This window comes from Vidua chalybeata, chromosome Z (assembly GCF_026979565.1).
Source record: "Vidua chalybeata isolate OUT-0048 chromosome Z, bVidCha1 merged haplotype, whole genome shotgun sequence".
Lineage (NCBI taxonomy): Eukaryota > Metazoa > Chordata > Aves > Passeriformes > Viduidae > Vidua > Vidua chalybeata.
Window position 1 is genome coordinate 29,193,145 of NC_071570.1, and position 27,439 is coordinate 29,220,583.

General features: G+C 41.5%; 1 protein-coding gene across 1 annotated transcript in view; it reads right to left on the reverse strand.

Moving 5' to 3' along the window:
• The window catches only part of MAST4 (microtubule associated serine/threonine kinase family member 4), a 291,265-nt gene that overhangs the window by 154,432 nt on the left and 109,394 nt on the right, over window positions 1-27,439 (reverse strand). Inside the window, exon 4 of the mRNA XM_053931385.1 lies at window positions 19,748-19,822. Within this exon, the coding sequence (XP_053787360.1) occupies window positions 19,748-19,822 (75 nt within the window). The remainder of the gene's footprint in view (window positions 1-19,747; window positions 19,823-27,439) is intronic.

The following is a 27,439-nucleotide window of genomic DNA, read 5'->3' on the forward strand; positions in this document are numbered from 1 at the left end:
AAAAAAAAAAAAAGGAAAGTTAGTAAACAAATAAGTAAATCAAAAGTGCTTTAAACATACCATTTATGGGAATAAAAATCATCAATATAGAAAATGAGGCATGCCTAGTTTACCCCAATGGAGTCCATAATATTCAATATTTTCAGGGACATACCTGAAAATATCACAAATCACCACAAAAAAAAAACTACCAAACTGTATGTTTGGTAACCTCCTGCCCAAATGAGAAGCAGGAATGCATTTAAGAATTATTCAAACTACGCTTAACAACATTATCTCTGCTGGATCTCATGTTCTCCACGAAAAGCAGCAGTGGCAGAAGACATCAACATCACCACCTTATGACAACAATGCAGCATATCTTATTTGAGAGCAGCTACCCTTATTAGTAAAAGGTGAAAAACCCCTTTCAATGAGAAGCACAAGTCTTTCTGAAAAGAGAGCAATTTGACTGTTGCCAACATTAACTGTAAATCTCTGCATTCATCTTCTAGTGGTCTGATCTTTATTTCAAATAATTCACATTAAAACATAGTAGAAAAAAGTATTATTTAATAGATTGTTGCCCCCTATGTTGCACTCTTAGCTCAATTTAAAAAATAAATAAATAACCATGTTTCTTTAAGAAACAAGTGTGAAAATTCTGAATGAACTCTCCACTTCCAAGTACACAAAATAATTTAATCTAACACAGTGTTAGAAAATCTATGCTTCATTCTGACTTGCTGTCCTACAGTTTATTTCACCTCTTGGCAAAGTACATCACCACATGACTAATGGAGAAAATGCATGGACTGCGAAGTGTTTGAAACACCAACACTCAACAGATTCCCGCTGCCAAGTTCATATGAATATTCCCATCAATACAGTTTTAAAGTGTTATCATATATTAAGGGAAAAGGAGATGAAAAAGAAAAAAAAGGTCACACAAGACAAAAATGCCAGCTACTGGTACAAATGTTCACCTGAACAAATATAAACAATTATACAGTTAACCAGAACAGGAAAACCCTAAATCCATGGTTTAACTGAAGCCGGTGATTTCTCTAAGTTCTATCTGAATCTGTAAGTTCTTTCATTAAACAGAAAGCAGTGCTTTTTATATGGGCATACCTACAAAGGATTTTGCCTACTATTAAAAAGCAAAAGAAAAAAACACTACCACAGCACAAAGTGGCCAGCATGAACACTTCTTGACAACATAGTTGCTTAAAGACCATTATGCCCACAAGAATCTAGATGCCTTCGTTTCCCCAGATGCAAATCATGTTTTGTGTTATACAATTCAGAAGCTGCTCCAGACTTTTGTTGAAATCAGTAACTAAATGATAAAAGGATTAAGCTTGCCTTCAGCATGAGAGACTTGCCTACACTCAGGCTTTGTTTGCAACAGTTTTTGTTTGTCATTTTGCACAGGATAGAAGGGGCAAAAGAAGTCAAAATACATTTGTTCTTTCTTCCAGGACTGATTAGCACTAGCAAAATACAGGCCTTGCTCTACCTTAACGTGTTCACAATCATCAGCTGGAGCAGACCAAGCCAGAGGGGAAAGTTCCCTGGAGCTAAGTTTTAAGCTCAGCAGAACTGAGTCATGGAGTTTAGTCATAGCACTACTGTGCCCAAAATGCCCACCTTCAGACCCGCAGAGCTGAGCTCTGCAGCTGCTCTTCACACATAAGAGAAATACTTGGGGAAAACCAGAAATAAAGGGCACAAATAACTCACTTTTTCACACACAAAAATCACATGGAACAATCAATAACAAAACATTACGTTTTCAAAAGATATCTCTTTTGCAGAAAAAGGATACCTTATATTTCCTCTGTTTATGATACCAGATCTTCTGCCCCTTATGCATTTAGAAGTCTCAAAATTACAGATTTTGCTTAGTGTTGGCATTTTAATCAGTTTTTAAAAATTCACATCTGATCAGTTCAGCTGATCTCACATAACCTATTAGTAATATACTCCATTGATGTGAAAGAAAGTTTCAAGTTCTCAAGCAAGGGCTACACTGGAAAAAGTGAGGCTGTCTGGAGACTAACTAGGTAAATCCCGTTTGTGAAAACTGGTTAGTCATAAAGCACACTTCATTTTTACACTTCAAAACTCTAGTCACATATTTCTCCTAACATTTCATTTTTCAGCTTGTTCAATTTCAGCTGAAGCTTGGTTTCTTACACAGCTTTAAATGCCCTGAAAAATCTGGAGATCCCCTAAACCAGATTAATCTAAACATAGTTGCTCATAGGTCTTTTCTGCATTACCTGCCTTGTCCTGCCTTTTTGCCATGTTTGCTGCTGAACTGCAGAAGGCTATTGTCACTATTCCTCTTCCTATATGGTAGGCAAGAGGACAACACCAGCATGAACTATTTCATAAATATTCAATTACTAGTCAACACACACTCCAAAGCAAGAAAAATTCATTTTGACCGCTCCAAAGATAATACAACAAAAATCCCATGAGCCATATTGTTATTATACTCTCTCTGCTGATGTGATCCAGGTTCTCTTAACTGGCTGCAATCTCAATTTTGAGTATCTACCACAGGAAGACAGGAAAAAATGTAATTTGGGGATTTCAATGCTCTTTTTAAATATTCATTTCCGTATCAGAAAGGGAACATAACACAAACTGTATCAGTCTGCAGTTTTTATTTTTATCTGAAAGCACCAAAATGTGTTCAACAACACACATATCTATTGTATCAATCTGTATCAATCTCACGTCTAAAATCTCTGATGCAGAGAGTAAACTGATGTCTAGCAGCAACTACCTTGAAGCACAACCCCCCAGCTTCCTAATACTGACAATTTCACTGGAATAATCATTGATAAAACAATATCAATTACTAGGCTAGTGCTGTACCACTGTGTGTAAGAATTTCTTAACTCTTGACATAAAGCACTGTTTCACCCTAGACACAGTTTTCAAAAACACAGTGTAAAGATAATTTTTTTTCCATAAAAAGCAAACATGTAACTGTGATAAATCCTTTTCCACAATTTATATCGTTACCTGGTCCCTCTGTATGTGCTAGCAATAAAGTCAGGTATATTTTATAGTTTTTATTTGGACTACTTACACTCTAGATCAAATGAGATTAGGACTCAGATAGTCTTTTTGGTTTATTGCCATTTTATAGACGGTTTCATTCCCCTCCTTGTCCAATATGGCAAAATGATTGTTTCAAGTGAAACTACAGTAGATCACATCAGCAACTGTATTAAGTTTTGCAAGCATTACATTTCTTAAATTTCCTTTTACCTTTGACTGATAATCCTATTTACACCAGCTTAATAAGGTTTAACAGGATCAGTGAAGGTTACTCGAATTTGTATCTCTGTCTAATATCTTTGTCTGCAAGTTTCTATACAGAAATATCTCCTAATTAACAGGAAGAACTTGCACAGATTTCTTGTGCAACTCGTCCAAAACACCCTCACAAAATAAAAAGATAAAAAAATAGAAGACACACCTTCAAATTTGTATCTATTCAATATGAAACAAAAGCAAAGGAAAGCCAACAATAGTTTTTCCCTGCACTTCCCAGATGGTTTTAAACCAGGAGATAAGCTGTAGCAGCATGTGGTTTGTAGCAGTGTGTGGCTACAAGCAGCCAGTCCTAAAGTCTGCAAGAGGGAATAGTATAAAAAATTCCTCCCAGTTCAAGATATTTGAGTTAGGGAAAGCACCAGTGTATCTTCCATGCTAATTTCATTAGTGAAGATAACAGAATCACAGAATAGTTAGGGTTGGATGGCCTCCAGAGAGCATTTGGTCCAGTCATCATGTCCAGTTGAGTTTTTAACATCTTCAGAACTTCCTGGGCAGCCTGTTCCACTATTCTGCTATCCTCAACATAAAGAAGTCCTGCCTCACGTTGAGGTAAAACTGCTTGTGTCATTTCTCCTTGTTATATCACTGAGCACCACTGAAAAGAGTGAAAAGAGGCTGGCACCATCCTTTTGGCACTCACCTTTCAGATATTTATATGCATTGATGAAATCCCCTCTCAGTCTTCTCTTCTCTAGACTAAACAGGCCCATCTATCTCAGTCTCTCCTCATAAGAGAAATGTTCCAAACCCCTCATCATCTCTGTGACCCTTTGCTGGACACTCTCCAGGAGCTCCTTGTCTCTCTGGCACTGAGGAGCCCAGAACTGGACACAGCACTCCAGATGTGCCCTCACCAGGGCCCAGTAGAGGGGGAGGATCAGTTCCCTTGACCTGCTGGCCACACTCTTCCCAGTGGAGCCCATGATCCCACTGGGCCTCCTGGCCACAAGGCCACACTGCTGGCTCATTGTCACCCTGTGATCCACCAAGACTCCCAGGTCCTTCTCTGCAGAGCTGCTCTTTAGTGGGGCAGCCCCAGCCTGTGCTGGTACTTGGGGTTATTCCTCCCCAGGTGCAGGACCCTGCACTTGCCCTTGTAGAACCTCATTTGGATTCTCTCTGTCCACCTCTCCAGCCCACCAAGGTCCAGCTCAAAGGCAGCAGAGCCTTCAGGTGTATCAGCCACTCTCCAGTTTGGATCTTCAGCAAATCTACTGAGGGTACCTTGGATCCCTTCATCCAGGCCAGTGATGAACAAGTTGAGTGAGACTGAACCCATTATTGATCCCTGAGGAACACCACTGACTACAGGCCTCCGACTGGATTCTGCTGCCCTGAACCTGAGCCTCTGAGCTCTGCTATTGAGCCAGTCCTTGGTCCACCCCATTGTCCATTCATCTAAACCACATTTCCTGTGCTTACCAACAATAAGTAGGTAAAATAAGTACATGTATAGTGATGTACCTCAGCCCAGAAAGCCTATCAGATAACCTTGAATGTTATCACATGGCACATCCAAGGATCAGACAGCATATATTTAGGAACTACAGCTCCTGCATGGTCAACCTGATCTCCTCTCATGATCATGAGATCACCTGGGTGATCTGCCCAGGGGATGACAAAAAGTCTGTGGATGTAGTTTCCCTTCAGCAAAGCCTTTGGAGTCTACTGTCTCCTGAAGCATTCTGCTGGAGAAGCTGTCAGCCCATGCTTTGGACAGGTGCACTCTTCACTGGGTTAAAAACCAGCTGGGTGGCTGGGCCGAAAGAGTGGTGATGAATGGTGCTGATATCTCAGGGGTCAGAAATAATGCTTCACTCAGAGAATTACATGGAATGAGAAGAGGGTTGTAGAACAGGTTTTGGCTTACTCCTGAAACAGGTCTCACAGCCTCAAAGGAAGGACCCTGAACAAAGGACCACCTGGGCTTTTATACCCTGTGCAAGTCTGGGGCCTTTCTGCTGAGTCATCAGCTCGTGCTGTTCTCTGTTGTCACCTGGCTGTGCCAGAGACTCATGCACATTGTAGTGCAAGGGACTGGTGCCAGTTCACAGCTTCTTGTCCTCAGGCTCCAGGGAACTCGAGTTCAATCAGCTGCATACTGAGACAACAAGGTAAAAGGCAATTCGGCAGGGGGGGATTGTGACCCTCAATTCATGGATCAAGAAACCCACTGACTCAAAAGAAGGGCTGACTGAGCATGCAGACTTATCAGTATGAGAAGCAAGAGAATAATTCATCCAAAAGAACTTAGAATACTAATTAATATGAGAAGTAGGTAACCTGTAGCCAACATGCCTCTGTTCACCAAAGTGGATATATCGTGTAAAATTTCAAGAATGTGTATCATGTTCACCAAAATGGATATATTGTGTAAAATTTGTAAAATTTCAAAATTGCAGATATACCACACAGCTCTAAGCACAAATCTTAAAGAAACAAATACCTCAGCTCCATGTGTGAGATTGGCCCTACTGCACATCAGCTGACAAGAATTTTAGGGACAATGATGCCACAACCAATTGGCGGACAGTCACTAGTGAGGTTCCCAAAGGCTCAGTACTGGACCCAATGCTGTTTAAATCTTTACCGATGATTTGGATGAGGGGACCAAGTGTACCCTCAGTAAGTTCATGGATATGACTAAGTTAAGTGGGAGTGCTGATGTGCTGGAGGGCAGGAAGGCTCTGCAGAGGGATCTGGGCAGGCTGGATCATGGGCTGAGGCCAGTGGTGTGAGGTTCAACAAGGCCCAGTGCTGGGTCCTGCCCTTGGGTCACAACAACCCCAGGCAGCTCCACAGGCCAGGGCAGAGTGGCTGGAAAGCTTCCCAGTGGGAAAGAACCCAGGGGTGCTGGTGACAGTGGCTGGACATGAGCCAGGGTGTGCCCAGGTGGCCAAGAAGGCCAATGGCATCCTGGCCTGGATAAGCAATGGTGTGGCCAGCAGGATCAGGACAGAGATTGCCCCCCTGCACTTGGCACTGGTGAGGATGCATCTTGAATCCTGTGCTGTTCTGAGCCCCTCAATTCAAGAAAGACATTGAAGTACTGGAGTATATCCAGGAAAGAGCAACAAAGCTGGTGAAGAATCTAGAGAGTGGGTCCTATGAGGAGCTGCTGAGGAAGCTGGGATTTATCCTGGAGAAAAGGAGGCTCAGGGGTGACTTTATTGCTCTCCACAACTGCCTGACAGGTAGGTGAAGCCAAGTGGAGGTCAGCTTCTTCTCCCAGGCAACAAGAGACATGATGAGAGGAAATGGCCTCAAGCTGCACCAGAGAAGGCTCGAGTTGGACATCAGAAAGAAATGGGTTGCTAAGCACTGGAATGGGCTGCCCAGGGAGGTGGTGGAATCACCATCCCTGGAGGTGTTCAAGAAATGACTGGACATAGCACTAGTTGGCCAGCAGGTTAAAGATTTCTAAACTACATGACTCTGTGAATAACAGAGTTCTCTGTGGAAAAAAAAAAGGACAGAGTTCTCACCTGTCCTTTTGAAGACACAAACCTGATCTCAGTATGGTTGAAATAATACCCAGCTCTGGTGTGACCCAACACTTCCCCAGCCCCAGTTCTAGGCAGACATTTCAAAATCTAGTTCACAATTTGGTCCCATTTCACACTTTTTTTGTGTCAGTACTATGCATTCCACACCTAAATGAGGTTGCATGCTGACTAATTTAACCGTATTTTAAGACTGACTTTAAATTTCTGTAATATTTTTTTGCATACATACTAACATTTATTCTACCCAAACTATTTATAATACTATTTCTGCCACAGCTATTTCTATTTTTAATCAACTGGGAAGCATGCAAGCAACACTGAGATGGAGATCACCCATCTGAAGTAACAGCTGAAAGTATCTAATTATAACTTGGTATTACCTTGTACAGAACTGAAGTTTTAGTAAGGAGAAAAGGGAGTACTGTGGATTTTTTCCCCAGTTTGGTGTAGAATGTTACAAAACCTATCTAGTGCAATGAATATTACACTACTGACACACTGACTTGGCCAGGAGAATAATTTTATAAGGAAGACAATTTTAACTTGCCAGGGAGGATCCATCCATAATATTTGACTGTAATATATCTTCTGTTCCTATTTATACATGTACCAGACTCTCTAACCTTTGGTAAACATAACTTTCTAGCAATCAGTTGGCCATCAAATCAACCTTCCGTCAGGTGTTGCCACAGACCAGTGCTAGGGAACAGTGCTTCATTCTCTGCACTCCCCTGCCCACTAGATGATTCTATGATGAGCACGTTACACTAATATTCTACTCTTACAATAAGACTCTCTGATTTGTTTAAATTTTATGGTAAAAAGCAGTAAAATTTTAGGAGTGTAGGTAGGTTTAAAACATACTTAAGGTGAAGCCTAAAAAGATATAAAATAGCAGCTGATCCATCTAGCTATTTATTATCAATAACCATATATAAATCATTATTTTTAATGAGACCTCTCAACTATTTAAGACCTTCAGTCTAGGTTTAACAGGTAGAGACATGGTTCTCAACAGCAAACTATTTCTTTACAATTACAAATCATGAGCCACTAAGACAGAGAAAACAGTTGTAGAAAAATTTTATCAGCTCAAAAAGTACAATAAATTACTAGTTTAAATTCAGAAATTACTTTATAAGCCAGCATCAGTTTTAAAACAAAAAGTTCTACAGAAATTGTTCAGTATGAGTTGAGGTTAGACTACTTGGCTCTGTAATTAATTGATAGGGTACTCACACCAGAATGTGTGTAAAAGTAAACTATCTATGCTGAAATGTCTTCTCTCTTCACAACCAGACTGGAGTTAATTTAATTCATTCTTCTACAGTGTTTTTTTCTAAGCTAACAAAATTCTCTGTAACTTTCTTAATTGTTAAACAGATGTTCCTAATTTACACTTGCAGCCTAATCTGAATACAGCTTTATTTATGCACTGAAACACAAAAAAGCTTGAAAATTGTCTGAATGCTTTCCCTTGTAACTCTTTCTCAATTCCATGCTCCCATATGAAACTGATTTCTATTCAACTGTTAACTTTCACAGCTTTATAAATGCATGTTTTATTTTGTCTTCCAGAGCATTACTACAAGACCACTTTCTTTGTCTACCTGTGTCCACATTTGTTACCCACTAAGAAGCTCCAGCAAACAAATTAACCAGCAACCCTTTATATTAAGCTTCTGTTTCAAGGCACCAGCAGCTAATGTAAATACATTAATGCAATGTAATACAGCAAAAGCAATTTAGAGATTACATTTATATTGCTTCCATGTATATCTGAGAACCAACTCTGCTTTATAGGTCAAGCAGACAAGTCGGAATCCCCAGTGTCTCAGCATCTTTTATACTTCACATTTTTTTTAATGGTGTGACTGTATCAATGGACAAGGACAGGGTTACAGGTATCATTTATCTGGACTTCTCTAAGGCCTTCGACACAGTCCCCCACAACATCCATCTCTCTAAAACGGAGACAGATGGATTTAATGGGTGCAGTGGGTGGACTGTTATGTGGTTAAAGAATTGGCTGGGACAGTCGCATACAGAGGCAGTGATCAATGGTTCAGAATCCCAATTGACATTGACAAGCAATGTCCCTCAGGGGCCCTTTAAGCATTATTTTGTATCATCCTTAATGACAAAAGACAAAGGAATCAAGTGAACCCTCAGCAAATTTGCAGATCACCCAAAGCTGAGTGGTGCAGTTGACACACTCGAAGAACAGGAAGCCATCAAGACAGACCTGGACAGGCTGGAGAAGTGGGACCATGGGAATCTCATGAGTTTAACAAGACCAAATGCAAGGTCCTGCACCTGAGCTGGGGCAACTCCCAGTATGAAGCTTTAGGATGAACACATTGAGAGCAGCCCTGCTGAAAAGCGCTTGGGAGTGCTGGGGGATGAGAGGCTGGACATGACCCAGCCATGGGCACTCACAGCCCAGAAAGCCACACGTGTCCTGGGCTGCATCCAGAGCAGTGTGGGCAGCAGGGCCAGGGAGGGGATTCTGCCCCTCTGCTCTGCTGAGACCCCATATGGAATATTGTGTTCAGTTCTGAGTTCTCAGCATAGTAAAGATAATCACTTGTTGAAGTGAGTCCAGAGAAAGACATCAAAATTATGAGAAGGATAGAGCACATCTCCTATGAAATAAAGGCTGAGAGAATTGGGATTGTTTATCTTCAAGAACAGAAGATTTCAGGGTGACCTAACTGCAGTCACCCAGTACCTGAAAGGAGCTTAAAAGCGATGGAGACACCTTTTTACAAGGGCATGGAGTGAGAGGGCAAAGAGTAATGACTTCAAACTGAAAGAGGGCAGGTTTATATTGGATATTAGGAAAAAAGTTTTTCCTGTGAGGTTGCTGAAGCACTGGAACAGGCTGGCCTGTAGAACCTGTGGATATCTCATCTCTGGACGTGTTCAAGGCCAAGCTGAATAGAGCTCTGGTCTAGCAGAAGACGTGCCTATGGCAGGACGATTGGAACTAGTGATCTTAAGGTCCCTTCCAATCCATACTGTTCTATGACTATGTAATTCTTTGAAGTTTAGCTTTCCCTGATTTGTATCAGATCAAACATGAGCTCATAGCTGTCCAAGTTCACAGCACCACATCCTAACAACTCTACTCTCTTCTGACAGGACAGGCCAAGATCCTCTCCTCAGGGAACACTCGTCTCACTAAGTCAATACAACGTGTTCCTTGCTGCTTTGGGTCACCCAAATCACTGACCCAGAAATGGACTTCATCAGGGTCCAGGACAAGCAGACACAAGTGAATCACTGCAGTCAGCAGATCACAGATGAATGATCTTCTGGACAATTTGTAACTCAAGAGTCCTCTGACTCACACAGCACTGCTGCTGCTCTCATAAGACATACTATCTTGCTTCCAAGTCTCCCAAATACAACCATTCTCCCATAACCATGAGGGGTTAGGAGGCAGATGCAGGAAACTTGGGACATGTAGAATTAAATGCCAGAATAAAGCCCATCAGAATGTCAGAATGTAGGCACAAAACCAGTATTCCTTTACAAGTTTGTGATGGTCTTGCTCCAAGCCCAAATAGCATTTCTGATACAGGCAACAGTCCATGCAAGCTGTGGAGGCTGAGCTTCCACTACATCCTGCCACCTGGGCAAACAGCTGCTGCACAGGAAGGCAAAAGGAATAAAAAGGATCCCACCAGTCTTTACAGTGCCAAGATACAAAACAACATTTTCAAAGTAACAAGTTTCTTTGGTTTTAATTTTTTTTGTTTTTTTTTTGTGGGGGATCGTGTGTGTGTGTGTGTGTGTGTGTGTGTGTGTGTGTGTAGTATGTTTAGAAAAGCATGTGATATTTATTGATGGCAATTTGCCATATTTGGTCTAAAAGCACGCAAAATAGTCCTCCTTGGTTTAGCATAACAAGACCATGAGGCTTCTGTGTACCTGTACCACCAGGAACAACTGGCAGCTCTTCCTGAGGCAACAAATGAGTGTGACAAAACAAACAGCCGAAGAAGTTCTGCCAGACTTGCCTTTCTACAGCTTCCTACTCTGGAACTACCTGCAAAAGTGACTCTCAGCCACATTCCTACTCTTGATCAGGAGAGCATCCTCACTCCACGGTAGCCCAGGAATGAATGATCAGTCATCTGTAAGCCAAAGTGGTAGAGGAGGCTGTCAAAAGGCACTGCAGCAGGTATGTCCGCAGAGAGACGAGGTGCATGCAGCTTAAGTCATTGGTAGGACTGGGAGATAGGCTGCACTGCCATTGCCTCTGGAAATTGGAGTTGCCTTTGGAACTGGAGTTCAACTTTCCAGCCAAGTTACAACTTAATGAGAGAAAGTTGTGGGCTTTCTTCACCAGAGGCTTTGCAAAAGGATTCCTTGAGGTGGAGTGCTTTCTGGTCAGGTTGTCACAGCAACTACTGGTAAGGGCTGACTTGCAGCAGTCTGTAGGTGACTGACAGAAAACAGTAGTTCTTCAAGTGCAACAGGAATACAAAGGAAAGACACAGCTTGTCTCTCAGAAGCTCTGTGCTAACAGCACTTCCCTACTTTACTTTCATTGTGATCTCAATAGTAAATACTGAGGATTTCACACTGCCTGAAGCATGTCCTTGGAACACAGATGAGCCTTTGAAGAACACAGGATTTCCCCCTTTTGTTAATCAGTGCACTGTGCCATACTTTGGCCAGCTAAATCTGCTCAGGGTTTCTCTTCCAACCAGCACACAAAGATGCAGTACCTGCTTCAGGACAGATTTGTCTTCCTTCTTTTTCTTGAGTAGTGTCAGGCCATAGAGTAGTAACCCAGTACAGCCTCAACAGTCCTGAAAAAAGATATTGAAAACCACCTTTTCACACTTCTCATGTCCACTTCCAGGACATGTACCATGTAGAGCAGCAGACTATGCCACCTTGTCCTATAATCACCAGCCAATATCCCTATTCCAAAACTTTCTGGTGAGCTGCCAAGGCCAAACCAGGCCACATTCCATCAGCTGGGCCCACCTGAGTGGGATCTGACCACAGGTTAACATGACATCTCCCAGACTTGAAACCCAGAGAAGTATTGGACACAAGTTATGTCACAAGAGGTTTAGATTGAGTATGAGGAGCAATTTCCCCACTGGTCAGGCAGTGGAACAAGGTTCCCAGGGAAATGGCAGAATCACCATCCCTGGAAGTGTTCAAAACACGTGTAGATACAGCACCTGGGATGCAGTTTAATGGTGAATATGGTGCTGGGTTAACAACTGGATTTCATGATCTTTGAGGCCTTTTCCAACTTTGAAAATTCTATGATTCCATGAGCCCAAAACACATAATTCAAGCCCCTGCATGTCACCCATGCACAAAAGAAGGGAGAAGGCATGCAGGAAGGATGAGGAAACAAACAGAAATTAATAACTCAGACTACCTCAGCCAGACCAGGGATGTACAGTACTTTCAGCTGTTGATTTCAAGAACACAGCAAGGGTGGTTGTGGGAATCCAGGGCATCCCTGTCGCTGCCCTGGAAGGTCTGGAATCCTGGCAGGGGGGTCAGAAACCCCCCTGTACAGAGCCCCAAGAGACACTGTCTCTGATCAATATCCATGGAAAAGAGTTTTCAATCTTACAAGATGACTTACAAGCTCTGAGTGTTTGATATAAGTAGTAATTAGTGTGGCACTGGTGCAAAAGTAGAATTTTAGGATTCTAGATAAGGGGTTCAAAGGAGGCAAGATGGAGGAAATTTGCTGTGCCTTGTCCTTTTTCTTCTTCTTCATGCCCTCTATGTTTCACTGTGGTGTTGGCATTTTTCTATTGGTTTAGGCTGGGGACACACTGTTCAACATGGGTGATAGATATTGGCATGTTATTGTAAATATAGCACACGTAGTTTCTAGTATATAATGTTTGTAACATCCCACTGAGGGGCAGAGCCCCACACGCTGTCCTGCGAGACAGACCTGCTGCAGGTCAGAGAGAAAATATTTTAGATAAGAAGAAATAAACAACCTTGAAAACCAGCACAGATGAGTCACGACTCCTTCTCTGGCAGCGGGGCTGAAAGACAGAGATTTTCTACAATCTTGGGAGCATTTAAAAATCACAGATCCCGACGTAAATGTTGTCCCTGCGTGGGCAGTCTGAGGGGCCACAAGCCTGGAGGACTCAAGCCCGGACCATCGACCACCTAGCATCAACCCAGCCTAAACACCAAATAGCCCGATTTCTAGAAGGGCACGAACTAGACGCCGAATCTCAGACTGAGGAGAGGAGCATGGCCAGAGAAGGATTCCTGAACAGATAGCTTAAATCTCTGCAGAGATGAATCACCTCAAATTCAACCTGGAAAGGAGGCGAACCCAAGGTGCCTGGGAGCTTCCCCATTTGAGATCTCTCCGGATCAAGTTTGTAGATGACGCAGTTAGTGGTAAGACTGGTCAAAAGGAAGAACATTTATCCCCAGAAGATAAAATGACCTTGAAGCATCAAGATCCAGCAAATATTATGCTGGAGGCAACTTTATAGGAAACTGCGGGGGCTGCTCATAGCTGTCAGCAGCCAGCTGTTACTCCCCTCGGGGCAGAGAGCGGGGAGGAGTACTGTCTAGCCAACGGCGGACAGTGGGGGCCCCTACCAAGGAAGGGGGGGCCGAATTAACCCTGTCAAAAAGAAGGTGGGGGGAATGGTCACCACCCATTGGGACTCCACATCCTGATGCTTTTTGAGGCATGTTTCCCTGATTTGCAAAGACCAACGACAAACTCTACCCTGCCGGCAGAACACCTTTTCACCCCACTTTCACAGGGAAACAGGCGGAGAGGCGGGGGGCGGCGGGGGGGAGCAGAGACAGCGCAGGGAACAACAGGGGTGCAGGCGGGCTCTGTAGCCCCGGCGGTCGCGGGGGATGGCAGGAACTGCCTTTCCGGGAGCCGCGGCAGCTCGGGGAGAGTGCGGAGCTGGCCAGCGAGACCGCGAGGGTGCGTGGAGCCGCGGCGAAAAAGCACGCGGCAGCGTCCGTAATGGCGAGCGCGGGGTCTGGGGCGGCAGGAGGGGCCGCGGGGGCCGGAGCGACCGAAACGGCAGGGGCCACAGCGGCGGCCGGGGCCACAGCGGCGGCGGGTGCCGCCGCGGGGAGGCCCGGAGGGCGCACGGGGAACGCCGAAACGGAACCGGGCAGGGCCGCGGCAGGGTCGCGCGCGGCGTCGGAGGGGACGGCGGACGCCAGCCAGCCGTCCGGACACTGCGCGGCTGCCGCGAGGGGAGACCCGGGCGGTGCCGGGCCGGGCCGGGCCGGACGCGGCAGCGGCGGGACACAGCGAGCGCGCGCTGATGACGTCAGCGGAAAGCATAACCGCGCCGGGTGCCGGCGTTGCCATGGAGCCCGAAGGGAGCGGCCCAGAACGGAATCGGGACCGCGCGAGGCCCGTCTGGGGGAAGGAAGAAGGCGTTCCCGAGGGCGCGGCCGCGCCAGAGCCGGTGCAGGCGGGGCGTGGTCAAGGCGAGGGCGTTCCTACCCACATCCCCATGACGACGCAGACAGAGTGGGGGCGAATCCCAGGCTGCGCATGCGTTTGCGAGAGTCATGGCGAACGCGGAAGTCGCTGGGAATGTGGGCGCTGGTTTCGGAGAGGCAAATCCCAGGCGCGAGCTAGGCACAGCAGACACCGGGCGTGAGCGGGGAGGGGGCGAGCAAGAAAGAGGCGCAGCCATGCCAAGGGAGGCAGAAGCGGGCGTGACTGCACCGGAGACATTCCTCTCCACACCCCCATGCCAGTGCAGACACGGGCTGAACAGAGCCAAGGCAGGGATTCCCTTTGGTCACCGCCCCTCCACAGCAAGTGCGAGCAACACACCGCCCATTTCCTTTCATCAGCAGTGGCGGGCAAGCAACAACAGAGCTGCATTGTGGCAGCGGCAGAGCAGACGTGCCAGAATTTTTCCGTGGCATCGGTGAGCCTGCAAATGCATGGTTCAACTGCAGTGCACGATCAAAAATTAACAACAAATACACAGCAGTGCCCGGAAACAACAGCAGCCAAAGCAAACAACTTTTTAGCACACCCATTGCATCAAATGTTCTCCGGCAACGCTGAGCGATTGGACCTCAACATTCACCCTGAAAACAGATTCAGTCAGTTGTCTTTTGAAAACAGTGCAAAACAAGGCCTTCTCCAAACTTCTCCAATGTCTCTAACACCAACCCCAGACTCTTCAGTTAGGTCGACATGACCTGGTCAGCAGCCGCACTCAGCAGGTGTGGCGACAGCGTCATCCAATGACAGAATGGCCAAATCGCAACGGTTTTTTCATATCATTAATAATAAACAGATTTCCGAAGACACTCATCTGTCACAGTTTCAAGAAGAACACCAACGGAAAGACAACAGAACTCATGACATTTCTTCTCAAGAGCAACAACAACCTGTGTCATCTGAGATTCCACCGGAATCTTTTCCATTTACAAGAGACTTTTTGCTACAATCTTTCCTCCAATTAACAGGCTGTGCTCTGGCACTGTGTTTGCATTCAGCAATGCATTTTTCCCAATTGTTCCTTCCAGCAGAAGGTAGCCGCATCCTTTCCATTCATCTGTAAATATTCCTTCTTCATCAGCACTCAGGCTACCTGCTAGATCGATGGCGGTTTCAGCCGTGGTTTCCCCTGACTGTGCTGCACAGGGACTGTGTGCTGCACAGGGAAGGCAGCTTCCCCTTCCTCAGCTAGAAGGAGAAGAAATGCCAATGCGGATTTCCACTTATCATTCCAAGAAGGAAAGAGATACCTAAGGTGTCAGTACCCCTTGAGAACAGAGAGGGCACATCTTGGCAAGGTGCAGAAAGGCCAAGAACTTCAGTAGCCCTCAAAGATGAAAGAACCACATTTTGGTAAGGTGCAAAAAGGCCAGCAATGTCAGCGAACTCCGGGATGACAGAGGATGCATCAAGACAACAATCTGCACAAGTGTCTGGTGTCACAGACTGGGCAGAAAGCAGAAAGAGAGCACTGAAAGACAAAAACTTTGATATAGTGAACATGGACAGCATCATATTACCAGTGACTCGTAGTCCACAGACTGCAAACACGAGATGGGAAAGACTGGACTATGAGATTATGAGAGACTTAAAAACAGCACTGCGAGAAGATGGATTGGATTCTAAATATTTTAAACAGTTATTAGAGGGTACATTTGAAATATATGATTTAACACCACAAGATCTCAAATACCTCGATTCAGTGATTTTCACTGAATCACAGATTTTTATATGGGAAGCGAGGTGGAGGAGGGCTCTTGAGGAGCTCAAAAACAGGTATCAGGGAGGACCAAATATAGCTATCTCTGTAGTGCAGATGGCAGGTGAACCCCTGGGACCAAATGATAATACAGGACAACAGATTAAAGAGCTACCATGGGATGTGTTGATTGACATCAAGAATGCAGCATGCAATGCAATTTTACAAACTCCATCAGCTGGAACACCTGAAAACATCTACACAGGGATCAGGCAAGGACCTTCAGAACCTTTTACTTCATTCCTTGAGCGTCTCACAAAGGCAGTGAACAGGCAAGTGAATGAAGAAACAACAAAACCGCACTTGATTCAGGATCTTGCATTTGCAAATGCCAACAAAAAATGCAGACAAATCATCAACACACTGCCTGGTCAACCCTCGTTGGAAGAAAAGGTGAGGGCCTGCAGCAAAAATGATACACCTCAACACACTGCATCAATTCAGGCAAACATCTGGGAGAGCAACTTGAAAGGATCCTCCAAGTTCAGGACGGAAAATTTCTTGCAGCACTTCAACTACTGTTTCAACGAAACAACTTTACAGAAGACACATGAAGATTGTGGAAGAGGACCAGAAGAAAGAATCACAATCACTTGATCCTTGTTGTGTGACAGGTCATCATTGTGTGGGATACACAATGTGAGAAAGGGACATCTTATCATAATGAAAATTGAAATAGAAAATTTAATAGCATGAATTTTTAGTAATTTATTATATTAAGGTTTAAGTTAGGTTGTATTTTAACATTTTATTAATGATGGGATTGATTTTTATATAGTTTGGTTTGTGTTTAAGTTAAGTATTGTTTAATTAGAGTAATCACCTTTAAGTTTTATTTTAGGTTTGGGCCCTGAAGAAGTTTTACAGAAGTTTAATTGATAATTAATTTATATATTATTAATTTGATACATATGAATTTTATAAAGTTAATATAATTTAGGAATTTTTTACCAAGTTTTTTTAATATTGAGTTTAGGTACTGTTTGATTCAAAAATTATTTTAAGTTTTTCAAAGATCAAGTTTATTTAGCTAACAAAGTTTAGTTTTCTTTAAGGATGGGAGGATTTTGACTGAAAAGGAGGTCATGAAACATTGATGAACACTGATTTAAGGAGAAGACACAGTTTGTTGGATCCTTGGTTTTGTTTCAGTCTTTTGTGTTTTACTATAAGTTTATCAATATATAAGAGTTTTAAAGGAATTTGTTTTCTGAGATTGATTTTATTGTTTAATAGTCAGTTTTTATAGTCTGTTATTTCTTTATATAATGATACAAAGGGTGTTTGTTGTTTTCAAATCCTTCCTTGCCACGTTATTGTAAATATAGCACACGCAATTTCTAGTATATAATGTTTGTGATCCCACTGAGGGGCAGAGCCCCACAAGCTGTCCTGCAAGACAGACCTGCTGCAGGTCAGAGAGAAAATATTTTAGATAAGAAGAAATAAACAACCTTGAAAACCAGCACAGATGAATCACAACTCCTTCTTTGGCAGTGGGGCTGAAAGACAGAGACTTACTACAATCTTGGGAGCATTTAAATATCACAGATCCAAACAGGTGGTGGTGGCTGAGAAGAAAAGCACATACACGTAGGACATAAAGTATGGCATCTATTCTTCACTGAGAAATGTGTACCAGAGAAGAGGAAGAGAAGGCATGGTTGGCAGCACAGATGGGTACACATGACGGTTAATTTTATAGACTTGCCATGTCTAGGTACTGCCCACTCAGTGAAATGTTACTAAAGAACAGGACTCAGAAGACTACTGCTCCAGATTTTCACCAGTCTCTTGCCTGGACAGCAAGGAAGATTATGTGAGTGACCTGGAGATCACAGAGAATTATGAACTTGCAGTTTTTCTCTTTTTCCCACTGGCACTGAAGAAGTGCTTCTTATTTGCCTTCTCTCTTCTCCTCCCTCTCCTCCCCTCCCTCCTCTTTCCTCTTTTCTGTTCTCCTTCCTTCTCTCTCCAGATATATTTTAATCAAAACAAAACACTAAACCAGAGCAATGTTCTTACTATGTGCTGAGAAGTTTTTTCTAAGCAGATGGTCATGCTGAAACTGCTGGCAGTCATTATAGGAGGAGAGGTGGAGCTGATGTGGTCTGTGGTAACAGCCCCCCTCTGGATGCTGGGCTGGTGTCCAGCAGAGCTGAGCTGCTGACATGCTCCCTGTATCAGGATGTTCTCCCGGCAGCAAAGAAACTAAAGGACAGTGGCTTAGGACTCTAGAAACACCAAGCAAGTCCTTCTGTCCCAAACAAAACGGAAGAGCAAATACTAAGGTTACTCGTAGCTACCACACTGAGGTTTTGACAGCACACCTAACTTTGACAATGTATATTCAGACAAACAGTAGGGCACTGGGGCATGGTGAACAAATGCAGGAAAACTAGGTAAGAGGAGGGAGCAAAACCTGGCAAACTTATAACCCCCTAATTGCGCTTCAGTCGATGTTTTTCCTTTACATGTTGAGGCTCTACACATTGCAGAAATTACTTGATTCTAGCCAATAGTAATGCACACAGAAAGTGGCTTATCATGAGTATAGGCTGACATATGTTTCTGGGGCTTTTTTTTTGTGGGGGGGGGTGTGCATGTGTTTGACTTACTTTTGCTTCTTTAAACCCCAAAATGGCCTTCCCCAGACCCCCAGAAAGGTATCTTATTGATAATGTTGCTATATGCTGAAACAAATTGTAAAAGTCAACATTACTAATACCTAATGAATTAACACATATAAAAACAGAAGGAATCAGTCTGACAACAGTACTTGGAATACTAATTAAAATGTAAGACAAAATATAGAATCAGGACTTTTCTTACATCATCAGGACTGCTATCACAGACCTACTTCAACCTGTATAAAAAGTTGTATGTAAATACTGCAATTAATTCTGCAGTATCTTAAATAAAGTGAAAAATGGGATTTCCAGGCAGTGGTAGCAATGGATACACAGTTTCATATTTGCTGAAGTCTCACAAAAGAAGTAGCACTAAATAAATACAGGTGAATACTGACGCTCTGAATTGTGCACTATAGTTTATTTTATTAGAAGTTACATAGTAAAATCAACCTCAGTGAACCTATCAAGTTTTTTGACTACATCTCTAAAAAGATGGAACAGCCTTATGAACTAGGAAGTACTGCTACTGCATTTGCTCATATAATCTTTTGATGCCAGTTTATTTTTTTACTCTGAAACTTCATATTGCTTCATAGCACTTGATAATAGTGTTTGATTATTTACTATATCCTTGCCAATTTTTTATTCAATGAGAGCCTTTTGTTGTTTAAGAATGAGACAAATGAACTTCACATGGATTTACAAAAAGACATCACACAAACTGGTAAAAGCGAAGTGGAAGTTTTCATACAGTTTCTATTACATTTTGCAGATACAAACAAAATCTCCCCACAATTTTTTAAAGTTAAAAAAACAACTGCTGCACTTGAGTAGGAATCAATTCAGTGCTGAAGTTCACCTTTAAAGATAATGATTATATTACTTGCAGATGAGTAAAAATAACTAAATCCCCCACCAAGCATACAGAGCTTCTCTTTAGCAACAAATCATTCCATTTTAGAAATGGTCCTTCAATAAAGGCACTCACTTTTGTAGCTGATGGTTCCACTAGTCTCTGACGGTGGCGTGCTGAGCTGAAATGACTCTTCTGAGGCGTCCCTTCCTGACAGTGAATGAAGAAAGGGGAGGAAGAACAGAGGAAAGGGGAGCAATGGATTGTGGAGGGGATGGAATGGAGGATGTTGGAGAAGGGAGAGGGAGAGTATTTAACTGAACTGTATTTTCACTAACTTTGAAAAAACTTTGTTACATAAATTTAAGTAATACCACTGTACAAATATCAGAAAGAAAACAGAGCATTTGCTTTAAAAAGCAGCCTCTCAAAGTTTTTATATACGTATTATTCACACACATTTAATGATGCTGTCTCCTGTAAGTCCACATACTGTACACATGTACACATGCCTACTTCACTTCCAGATGCACATATTAAACATTCATTTCACTTTTCCAAAGTATAGATGTTATCTTACATTTTCTGTATCAACTTATGCAGTTAAACACAAAAACCCCAATCCAACTGGATTTATGCTTCAACACAAACATCAAAATCTCCTCTAGCAAAGTAAGACTTTTTTTAGATTCATATTCTCCACCCAGACCTGCAATCATCACCTTAAATTCTAGAGACTTTACCTTACAGAGATTAATGTCCTTGCCTGAGAAAACTGAGAACAACCAGGCTCACACAGGTAACAGGTAAGTATTTTCTCTTAGAAAGCAAAACCTGAAAGAGCATTCAGCTGAAAAATAACCTGAAACCTGGTAGTCTTCATTGCATGTGCAATACAACAAGAGATTTTTCCAGGATATGAGATACTGGTTCCAAATCCTCTACCTGCTTAATATTCAAGAGACAGAAGTGGGACATTTAGTTTCTTCCTCAAGACACTTCAAATATGCTGCGTCAATCTCTCCAGAAACTTTCCTATTCTGAAAGCCCCTCATTCTGTAGTAAGTATGAACTCTACTTACTCTGTAGTAAGTATGTAGTAAGTCTGCTATTTCAGGTATGTGTCTGAAGGGGAGAAGATAGGGGTGAAGAGCCCTGCTTCTAATCACAGGAATCAGAGGATGAAAATTTGTAAGACTCATTTTTTCTTTCTCATTTTTTTATTTTCCTTTTTTCTTTCAGAGCCAATGCACAATTGTCCTAAGAGTCCTCTCTGGAAAAAAAAGTCACACTATTTTAAAAATATAAGACAGACCCGCTCCTATTTCTGAAAAAGATATTCACAGCTTTGTTTAAATGAAAATACAATGCTACTCAAATGTTTTTCAAGATCTCAAGACTTGTTTTTCAAAATCCATTTTTATAAAAGAAGCTTTTACACCTCCTTAACAAAAAGGCTTCTACTTCTGGCATGACACCACACAGACAGAACCTGCCCTGTAACTCAAAAAGATCTGATGGAAATAATCAAAGATTACAGCCACCATGGGAGGATTACATCATAATTCAACAAATCCACAACAGTAGTAGTGTAAACGAGCTCTAATCAATAGAACCAGCATTACAGAAAAAGTAGTTATCCAACACTTGCCTAAACACCTGGTTACAATTGCAGAAGACTGTTCTGCTGATGGCAATGTACTTTGGTGATATTCCATTAAATTACTGGTGTAATGGACTCAAATTAGAAGTAAGTACTATGGCTGGATGACCTTTACACTTCTTATTTAACAATTTCTTTGAAAATTTCTCAATGCCCTTGCCATTATAATCTAACATCAAATTTTATATCATTAACAACAGATGCTTGAAAAGACTCTCCTTTCTGTCATAGTTTGGAAACAATGGTAGGGTCAGCATAACCTGGACATTAGCTAGCAAAAGTGCTGAACTTCAGAGGCCCCACCTTCTCCCATATTAAGTTATTAACTAATCTGACAAGGGATCCTGTACTTAACTGAGAAACGTGGAATTTTTCTTCCTTTAGTCATATTTTTCTTTCTTTCCTGTCTCTCCTTCAGAATGCTTTCCAGAAGCAGTTAAGAGCTGGCACAAACACAGTTAACACAGAGAAAAAAACCCAATACAGCACCAATATCATTTCAGAAGCAAAAATGTATACCTAAATTGATGCCATCCTATGAAAAAGGAGTTCAGACTATTAAATGTTTATGTGGCTTGTGCCTTCAATCACGCCAGCCAGTACAGAATTCTGATTTAGAATATATTAGCAGTTCACTTTTTAACCCAAAACAATCAGGGTAGACTTCATGCAATACCGTCCCATGTACAGATGATAGTTTATCATCAGGGCATGTGAAGGTTTAACTAAGATCAACAAGAGATTTAAAAAAGCTAGAAAGAATCTGGTTCTTTCACTATGGAAAAATTCAACATAGAGCATTTAGAAGACATTAGAGACATTAGACTGTATGCATACGAGTTCTGCATCATAATGTCATGTTCCTTAGTATTGTATTTCAGCTGATAAAAACAGAAACCTTCTGCCAATGTCAGCAGTAGGTGCTGTTCCATACAGGATTGTCTAATAAGGGCAGAGAAACAAGAGTCAATGTCACAGAGACACAGTAATCTTTAACTTGGGGGGAAAAAAAAGAAAAACTGAAAAAAGAATAACAACACAAAAAAAACCTTACATGCTGAAAAGACTAAGTATTCAGAGTCACTGCAGTTATTACCAGTAAAATACATACAGTGGATCCATGATACCCTTGAAGGATGAATGTCCTTTAGAGAGGAACCAGTCAGTTGCAATTTTAAGTTGACATAATAAAACTACTGTCAGAAAACAAAATCCTTGCAAAAGCCAACACAATTCATGTCAACAAGGACAGCTAAAGGAAAAAACTGAAGGATCCTAAATAATCCTGTGATAAGGTATTTTAGTATTTTAGTTAGGTGGCATGCAGAAAATTGGCATGGGAGCAGAAAGAGACAGAGACATATTTCATTTAACAGGTGAGTAATGCAAGAAATATCTTGTGGGAAACACACATCTTGGGGAAAACAAAAGAAAAACAAAACAAAAAAAAACCCCACATAAAACCAAAAACACACACCCCACAAAAAAAAGCAACATAGACAGGGCAACAAGTATTGCACATAGTTTATTTCTGAAGTCACAGAAGCCTGAAAATAGCTGTGAGGAGAAAATATGCTTTTGGCTGAAGAGGCTGGTAGCTAATTCAGCTATGTATAGGCTTTACTACTGATACCAAAAGCAGTTTCCGTAAAGAGCAGCTACCATTCACTGTGTGGCAGTTCTCATGAAAACGCCAATATGAAGAGAAAAGCAAGAATAGCAAGTGACACAAGCATGTGGTCTTATCTGAAGAGATTTCTACCTTCAGACTGAAGTGGCCACAGACCTGTTTTTTTCCTCTCCATTTTTATTAGCTGCCAGACCAAGATCTGAAACGAGTGGCAAAAATTCCTCGCAGAGGAGTGGAATTCAGCAACAAACCCCACAGCTGATCTCTGATAGATCTGCAAGTATTTAGCACTGAAGTAAAAATAATCCACAGACACAACTCCATCCACATCAAGCTGGGCAAATCCTTATGCTGACAAAGCTATTTCAATGTTTTTATATTAATGAGTGTCATACTGAAGAATACCTCCTCACACAACCTCAAACCATGATCGTTCTAAACATGCTTCCCCTAAGACTAGCCCTGGGCTATCTCAAGATACATCTGCACCCAAGACTCAAGTCCCTGTTGCGTCCTTAAGTGTACTACAGAGGTGACTGATATATAGAGGTGTCCTATAGAGACGACTGAGCATCCTGGCATTTGAGTGTAGCAATAGCTACTGCAAAACTTATGGCCAAGACCTATTGTCATAGTTAAGACTGTATCTAAACTTTTTGTTACACTCCTTTACATGGTAATCTACCTCCTGCTGTATAGTGTCTTACACTAGATGCAGCTGTTCTATTCAATTACGAAACCACTACACTGTATATTTTTAACTGCTCTGAAGATTCATTTTTTTCTCTTTTTCTACTGCAGTGTTAAAATGTTACTCTGTTATAATCCATCTATTTAGGAGGGCTATGTAAATACAGCTGTGAGGGTACAGCAAAAATACAAGAAAAGACAAAGTAAATAAGAAAATTAGGAATAAAAATGTGTTAGAATATAATGTGTTTAGTCTGATTTTTCTCTTTCTTTCTTTCTTTCTTGCCTCAAAGGAGCCAAGATATCAGCAACAAAGAATGCCGTTCAACTTCTGATAGCTCAATAGTTTTAGGATACAGCAAAGAAAGCAGTAAATACTGTGGGATGGCTATACAATCAAGTCATTTCACATGACTAAAACCTTCAACAGCATCACTGCAATACTAATTTACCAAATTACCCAGATATGTTTTTTTTAATTATATGACATCATTCAGAAAGTCAGCATGCTACATCAGCATTAGTATTTCTTCTTACACACAGCTTCCTGACACTGGATACCTGCTGAACATATCTGTGAACACCACCAAGGCCATCTCTATCAGATATCTGCTTAGTAAAAGCTACTGGTGATTAGACTGGGTCCATCCAGATATTATGATCATTTCATTCTTAATCCTTGAAGTGTGTTAGTACATAAAATTTTGATATCTCTGTTTTATTATATTACATTCTAAGGTTATGTCTTGTCTGCTGTAAGGTCACCAGTAGCCTAGCTGTCTTGTACAAATAAATTTCTCTGTGTTTCAACTTACCAAAGAGATAATGAAATGCTATTCCTGTTTCAATAATAACATGAGACTAGGAAAAAGGAAAAAACAAAATATCTAGGAAGACTCAAAAGGTAAATTATTCAAATTTTCAGTGTTACAGGTGCAGATTGGTTAATCAGCTTTTCATAATTAAGAAGAAGGGGAAAGAGTGGACTTTACAGGCACTGGGGGCCTTTTTCTCATAAAGATTAATTCAACTTATTAAAACAATTTTATAATTCATAAGAGATAGAGGTAGCAGGGATGTGCAGAGAGGGAGAGAGGTTGTACACATTCTGTTCCTACAAAAGTTCACAAAACTAGACAACAAAACATACTCTGCTTACATGCCATGACACTGAAAATTCACCGACACTTGAAGGGTATACAGTGTGGAAAAGCTGAATTACTCAAAGTGACATGCAAATAATGCAACAGATTGATGATGAAACTATGAGAATCAATTTAGGCAGAGACAGACCAGCAGGTGCTCCAATGCTTGGAACTTACCCTTCTGATAATATAGTACAATCCAAAAATATCTCCAAGCCCTTGTACTGGTACAAGAGGTAACAAACAACGCAGTATAATCCTGCATTGTAGTCTCCATAACTTCAAACTACGCTGAATTCAAATTACTCATTTTTGTAAAACAGAGCAGTAGATAGTAGCCAAGTCAGCCTGCCAAGTGTGGGGGCAGAACCAAGTTATAAATTTTAACACACAGTCTTTCCCTGTCAGAAGCAAGTGTGAAATCTTTTGGGATTTGCTGGGGGGAAGGGGTGCATTCGTTTGGCTTGGTTTTTAACTTCTCAAATGTTCATTTCTTGCTTATGTCCACTGCCTTAAAATTTGAATTTCAGTGTAATACTTAACTAGGCTCTCATCCAAGCTTTATAGGCTGATCAGAAAAGCTCTTTCTGCTCTTTCAGCTCTTTGCTGCATCTCACAGCAGAGAATAAGCATAGTTAAGTAAGAAAGATTTCTACATAGTTATGGAATTTAAAAAACAGTCATAACTGTTTGTCAGTTATTTGACAAACAATGTCACATGATGGCACAACTGACAATCCTTACAGCCAAGGAAAGATATCATGTCAATAAAAAGCAACACACATGTGCAGTTTCAATTTGGAACAGTAAGAAAACAAACCCTTGAGAGTTATCTCCCAAAGAGAACACAAACCAAAGGCCAAGAATGCATCTTGCAGCAATTAAGCTGTTAGCAACAGAAAGTACTGGCGGACGAAAAAATCATCTCAGGTAAATTTCTGTATCCCATTCTTCCAGCACAGCAACAGATGTTAAATTCTGAGTAACAAAAATGCGTAACTAACATGTTTGCTGAAATTGCTTAGCAGTCTAACACAGTGTGCTAGACACTCTCCCATTAGCACTCCCAGTTATGGCACTACCTTCTTCTCCCCAGTCACATCTAGTTCTACGCAGACAATCATTACAGCATTTGAACAAAGAACACTGGGCCATTTTGAAGGAGAAAGGGGCGAGAACTAATTTTCAACAGGATCTTCATTGATTACTGCATTTCCTCAGTGGTACTAGAGAGAATGCACATGAAAAATGAGTGGTTTTAATAAGACCTTTTTTCTAGAATAGCTCCTTTGCAGAAACTCATCCATTTAAAAGTAACTGAATCTCCCCCATGTATCTCCTGAGAGCCTGAAGACAGGAAAACACACTTTGCAAACCTGTAAGCCAGACCAGCATTGCTGGATGCAGCATCAGAAGAGGTTAGTATTGATTTGTCAGATAGACTCCACATCAGAAAGAAATCACATTGAAATAATTGAAGGTGTCTTTAGGGTGAAAGAGGCAATCAAAAAGCATACACTACTACATTTTGCAGCAGTGCGAAAAAACTAACTGGAAGGTTCCGTTCTTACTGTTAAAATAAAGCAAGAGACATAAGGTGCTACAGAAACCATTAAAAGACATCAGCCCTAAGCATACACAAATAAATACACAGGAACAGAAATGCAGAAAACAAAATGCATACACAAAAAAAGTGGTTGTTCTCTTGTTATTCTACTCTAAAACCCCTGAACACCATAAAAATCAGACAATAAAATCAGTTCCAAAGTATTGTTCCAAAATATGCAAGGCCTGAGCTGCAATCTCAATCAGACAAGACTAGCATTTTGCTGTGACCATAAGGAGAATGTAAGAAAGAATGCCAGAAGACAAAATGGAGAAAAACAAAGTTTTTTACTGATAAGGCAAATTACATGCAACATAAAACAAATTCCAAAGACTCATGAAAAAAATCTGTGCTGAAATATGAGGAGTAAAGCAATGCACAGTCCTAAGAGCAAGAAAGAAATTACATTGAAGCAACTTAACAGTCAATATGCTGGTCCAGTCTAGCAGGCACTAGTCTCTTCAGAAGATCAGTCAAATGCAATAAGGTCTCTGCAGTTACATCATACAAATACATTTGTTAAGGATTAAATCTCTTATCACAACCACAAAACAAAGTATGTAAATGCAGTAATAGCCCCTAGTGAATTCATAGACGTGATATGCTCGACCTCAAATCTTCTTTGCTGCCAACCAACCAAAAAAATTTTGGCTACCCTGTCCTAAAAAAATTCTGAACTGTTGCTTCCAGACAGCAGCAAATACTCATGACAAAAGTGACAAATATGAAAATGCTATTAATGCTTGAATGTTAAAGCCTTCTATTTATCATTGTCAGTCTAATAATACACCATACTTGACCACTACTTTGCTTACACCAAATACACTGTGGTATATTCCAATGTTAAAACACAAATACACTACTCTGTCTTGAGGAACTGAAAGAGACCAGCACATGAATATAGAATCAGAGTAACATGAAATGTAGCACTTACTCTCGTCACAAACATTTGCTCTAATTTTTTATTTATATTATTCCTTCCTTTATTGAACTTCTCAATAAAATCTCAAAAAAAAAAAAAAAAAAGAAGTTGGGTTCCCAAGGGGCACTGAAGTCCTAAAATCAATTTTCCATTCATAACCTAAATTTTCCA